The following is a 5,675-nucleotide window of genomic DNA, read 5'->3' as shown; positions in this document are numbered from 1 at the left end:
AAATTGCTTCAGGGAGACCGCTGGCTGCCTGAAATGCTTCAGGCAGTGTAACACTGACCGGGCGCGCTCTGTAGTCAGTCACGCTGTCATGGAGACAGAGTCGAGTTCCATACCGAGAAAGGAGATGCTCTGCGCGGGGGAGAGCTTGCTCTTTTCCCAGTTGACCTGTAGTCCCAACCGATCTAGGTGCCGGAGCACCAGGTCAAATAAAAACAATATGTGTCAAGTGTAAAAAATATAGGTTATTAGAACAAACCCTTACTTTTAATGATTATGCAAAGTTAAAGTTACAAAATTTACACTAGTAAACAAAAAACAAACAAATCTTAAAAATCTTACTGTTACTTTGAATCATAAACTGAAATATTTTATATTGAATGTGAAATTCTGTTGGGTAATAGCTAAGCTCCCACATAAAGAGTATTTTATGTCTCCTGGGTTCAGTATGTTTTTGTAGCCATGGGTTTCATTAACGTGTGTGCGTGTTTGTGTGTGTGCATGTGTGTGTGTGTGTGTGCATTACGCCTATATACTGTCCCCACGGAGATAGCAAACCAGACATTCACGTGTGTGTGTGTGTGAGAGAGAGAGAGACAGAGTCAGAGTCTGACAGTATATATTAACAACGCTAAGGTGATCTGAGTCCATTCACCACCAATCACATTACACTCACATTTTCATTGAGCAAGGATGTGCATCTTTATATAATCGGTTTATCATCATGCTGTATAGTGATTTATACATAAACTGTAATGTATAACATTGTTCTGTTTTGACTTTGGATAATTGACTGGCAAAGAAAATCATCTCAAAATCTCTGGCAGACGTTATGATGCTGAACAAGACCGACACTTACGCAGAGAATCAGTTTCTCTGCTATCCATCTCAACTGGACTCATGTTTCAGAGCACATCGCCTCACTGTCATTAAAGTGGGCATGTACGCTTTCATGCTGTTCGTTATTCTCATGACAGTTTTTGGGAACCTGCTGGTCGTCATCTCCATTTCGTACTTCAAGCATCTGCAGTCTCCAACTCATTCGATTGTTCAGTCTCTGGCTGCTTGTGACTGTTTATTGGGCTCTTTAGTCATGCCCTACAGCATGGTGCGATCTGTTGAAGGCTGCTGGTATTTAGGAGATGTCGTTTGTAAAGTACATTCTAGTTTAGACATGGCATTCTGCATCTGCTCTAAAATACACCTTTGTTTAATATCGATGGATAGGTACTGGGCTATCTGTGATCCTTTAAGGTACAAAATGAAGGTCACAAACTTTAGTGTGACTGTATTTATGACCTCCACCTGGTTGTTTTCCTTTGTGTACAGCTTTTCTATTGTGTTGTCCGGGGTAAATGTAGCTGGTCTAGAGAGGCTGATGTTACAGATTTCCTGTGTGGGGAGTTGTGTTCTGTTGTTTAACAAGCAGTGGGGTCTTATCTGTTCTTTACTCACATTCTTTATTCCTGTGACCATCATGATCTCTCTATACATAAAGATATTCCATGTCGCACAAAAACATGCCAAAGTCCTCTCAGAAAAAGTGGCTTTGCAGGAAATGCAAAGTCAAAGCTCTGCACAGAAAGAAAGAAAAGCGGCTAAAACGGTAGCCATTGTTGTAGGGGTTTTTTTGCTCTGCTGGCTGCCTTTTTTTATAGCTACTGCTTTGGACCCTTTCCTTAATTTTTCCACTCCAGCTGATGTTTTTGATGCTTTGGTTTGGTTTGGGTATTTTAACTCTACCTGTAACCCCTTAATATATGGATTTTTCTACCCTCGTTTTCAGAAGGCCTTTAAGATTCTCATTTCCACTTATATATGTAGCTTTAATGACTCAAGCACCTTGACATTTGAATGAATTTGACACATCACAAAAAGATTTCTGTAGTCAACACTTTGCAATATAAACATTCCCAATCTATTCCAAACTACTGCTGTGTTTAATAAGAGGCAATTGTAAATTTTTAGTAAACTATGCATCTGTAATGTCTAATTATACAAACATGGATTAGACAGTAAGGGTTATAATAATATACATACATACATTTTGATTTCTGGTTGTATCAAAGGATTGAAGAAATTGTGAGAGTGCATGTGGATCTTTTCTGTTTGGTTTCCACAAGTATAGCAAAATGGTACATTGATACACGTACATGTTTAACTGTAATAGTAGTGCTCTTGGCAGAACTAAGTTAGAGTTTGGCTTTGTTTCAAAGTGGACTGGAAATCCTGTTGAACTCTTGTGTTCTGAAGTCTTTCTGGTTTTCTGTGCCTTTCCATCACATGTTCAGCAACATGAAAAATGCCACAGTTCATGAATCACTAAAAATATAGTCAAACCCAAAGAGTAATAAAGAAACACAAGACACACGAATCACAAAACCCTCAACTTTTTTTTGTGAATGTGTAATAAAGGGACCCGCCGCAAAAAAATGAAACGTTTGTCAACCCTAGGACCTCTGTTTATCTTCAGAACGCAAACAAAGATTTTTTAAGTGGTCCGTGGTCACTCCATGTCTTAATTATATAAAGCAACGAGGATATGATTTGTGCGCAAACAAACAAAAATACCATCTATTTTAAACTATATTCCTGACTTCTATGTTAGTTTCTAATGCACGTTCACGGTGTATCTGTCAGCAGCATGCACATGCGTCATGCATTGTTGACCCCGGATGCTATTGTGATCACATCACACTGTCAACAAGGGTTGTCACTGCCTTTTGCTGCCACAAGCAGTTCATTCTTTTTTTTTTTTTGGTTCTCCTCTCTTTACAAGACATCTTTGCACTGCAGAACAAACCCAAATGGACATTTCATACCTTTTCCTGAAACCTACAAATAGGGCCATATATCCTTCACTCTGCACTTTGATGTCAAGTTGGGTTATAATATTCATTTTATATTGACATCAACATTTATTTCCAGAGGGATATTATTGAGTTAACAGGCTATAGTGTTTTGTTATGTTGTTGTAGAATTTTTTTTTGTCAAATTAAAAATATAATTATATTCTAATCATGTTCTGAATGTATAAATTTTTTAAATAGTAATGACATTAAAATAGTTTTGATAAGCATAAGTAGGAGGATGAAAAAATATGAATAAGCATGTTTTACAAGTGCTGTGATAATTATTTTGAAGACACTACGTTTCTTAAAGAAGTACGCTACTATAATAATAACAGTACAAAGTATGAATAATTAGTTACATAACATAAAAAGACCAGACCAATCGGTGCTCATGAAACTTTTCTCCCCCAAACAGCAAGTACGATTCCCAAAGTGAACATTGTAACGTTTCATGTAGGGAACACTCGAGAGATAAAACTAATCCAATACGTTTAATTATATCTCAGATGAAGTCGACAGAGAAAATCACAACACCATATACATATACACTACAAGACAAATTACTGAACTAAGGAGAAAACTTAATTAGGACAGATAACGAGGGGTAGACAGGTGATGGGGATTAGGTGTGACGAGTGCAAAGGATATTGGGTGCTGTAGTCCGGTGGTGAGTGAGGGCAGACAGTGGGCCGTGACAAACATTTGTTTATATAGCTGCCGCCAGCTAACGTCACTTCAGTTCCCGCACACACGCACACACACGCACGCACGCACGCACGCACGCACGCACGCACGCACGCACGCACGCACGCACGCACGCACGCACACACACAAGCACATACATGTTTTTATGCAATGTGGGGGTCACCTGTCTGAAAAGCTACATCATTTTTACCTAACATTGTAGTCGGAGGCGCAGCGGCGCTAACAAAGCGCTTCAGGACGCGCAAGCGTGGGAAGCGAGCCGGCGTGCTAATCAGGCTCAGAAAGCGCGGCTTTAAAACTGCGCTGCCTAGCATACATCTGGCGAATCTGCGCTCTCTGCCAAACAAAACGGACGAACTTCTTCTACTCTACCGGACAAATAAGGATTTTTCAAACTCTGCTGTTTTGTGTTTCATAGAAACGTGGCTAAATGACTTCATCCCGGACAGCGCGCTATATCTGCCCGGCTACCAGCTGTTCAGAGCGGACCGCGACGCAGAATCAACGGGGAAATCGTGCGGTGGTGGGGTATGTTTCTACATCAATGAAAAGTGGTGTACAGATACAACAGTGATGGAGAAGATGTGCTGTCTCGACCTAGAAGCACTCTTCATTAACTGTAAGCCCTTTTACTCGCCGCAAGAGTTTTCCTCGTTCATTCTCGTGTGTGTTTACATTCCACCGCAAGCGCACGTGAGCGTGGCGTTACAACAGCTCGCCGATCACATCACGGACACTGAGCAACAACATCCGGACTCTGTTATTATTATTCATGGAGACTTTAATCAGGCAAAACTTACACTCGAGCTGCCAAAATACAGACAACACATCACACGCCCTACCAGAGACAAAAATATTTTGGACCATTGCTACACCACAATAAAGAATGCATATCGCTCTGTCCCTAGAGCAGCTTTAGGACTGTCTGATCACTGCCTGGTTCACCTTATCCCAGCCTACAGGCAGAAACTAAAAGCTGCCAAACCTATGGTAAGGACTGTTAAAAGATGGACCAACGAAACAGAGCGGGCCTTACAAGCCTGTTTCGAGTGCACCTATTGGAGTATTTTTGAAGCTGCTACCAGCTATCTGGACGAGCTCACAGAGACTGTAACATGATACATCAGTTTCTGTGAGGATTTGTGCATTCCTACCAGGACTTCCTTAAAATACAACAATGATAAACCATGGTTCTCAGCAAAACTCAGACAGATTCACCAAGCCAAGGAGGATGCCTACAGAAAAGGGGACAAAGTATTGTACAAGCAGGCTAGGAACACATTGACAAAGGAGATCAGAGTGGCTAAGAGAAACTACTCTAAAAAGTTGGAAAACCGGTTTTCAGCCAACGACCCTGCGTCTGTGTGGAAAGACCTTAAAGACATCATCAACTACAAGCCACCATCCGCCAATTTTGCAGGCAATCAACACCTGGTCAATGATCTGAATGACTTTTACTGCAGATTTGAAAATGCTAACTTTACACCTCACACCAACTCTGACATTCTCTCTACACAACACCTATCACCTTCAGTTCAGATCAGTGAAGAGGATGTGTGCCGAGTCTTTAGGAAACAAAAGACAAGAAAAGCACCAGGCCCAGATGGTATCTCCCCAGCCTGTCTTAAAAGCTGTGCTATTCAACTGGCCTTCATCTTCTCTCAGATCTTCAACAGATCACTGGAGCTGTGCACAGTTCCTTTCTGTTTCAAGTGCTCCACCATAATCCCCATCCCAAAGAAACCCAAAATCACAGGACTGAATGACTACAGACCCGTCGCTCTCACATCTGTGGTCATGAAGTCATTCGAGAGACTGGTACTGGCTTATCTGAAGGACATCACAGAACCCTTACTGGACCCACCCGCAGTTTGCCTACAGAGCAAACAGGTCTGTTGAGGATGCAGTTAACATGGGGCTGCATTTTGTCCTGAAACATCTGGATAGACCAGGGACCTATGTGAGGATCCTGTTTGTGGACTTCAGCTCTGCTTTCAACACCATCATCCCATAACTGCTCCAGACAAAGTTAACCCAGCTATCTGTTCCTGGCTCTATCTGTCAGTGGATCACCAGCTTTCTGACAGACAGGCAGCAGTTAGTGAGAATGGGGAAACTCAC

General features: G+C 41.5%; 1 protein-coding gene across 1 annotated transcript; it reads left to right on the top strand.

Annotated features, from left to right (window-relative positions):
* Positions 1-829: 829 nt before the first annotated feature.
* On the top strand, positions 830-1,855 carry LOC130559484 (trace amine-associated receptor 4-like). The gene has a single exon (XM_057342591.1). It carries the CDS (start codon positions 830-832, stop codon positions 1,853-1,855), a length of 1,026 nt encoding a protein of 341 aa, XP_057198574.1.
* Positions 1,856-5,675: the final 3,820 nt, after the last annotated feature.

Source organism: Triplophysa rosa, linkage group LG9 (assembly GCF_024868665.1).
Source record: "Triplophysa rosa linkage group LG9, Trosa_1v2, whole genome shotgun sequence".
Taxonomy (NCBI): Eukaryota; Metazoa; Chordata; class Actinopteri; order Cypriniformes; family Nemacheilidae; genus Triplophysa; species Triplophysa rosa.
The sequence above is the reverse complement of the archived record's forward strand: the minus strand, read 5'-3'. Positions and strand labels throughout refer to the sequence as shown.

Bases quoted from the DNA above. Each gene is read 5' to 3' on its own strand.
- LOC130559484 (XM_057342591.1), top strand. From the start codon at position 830: ATGATGCTGAACAAGACCGACACTTACGCAGAGAATCAGTTTCTCTGC.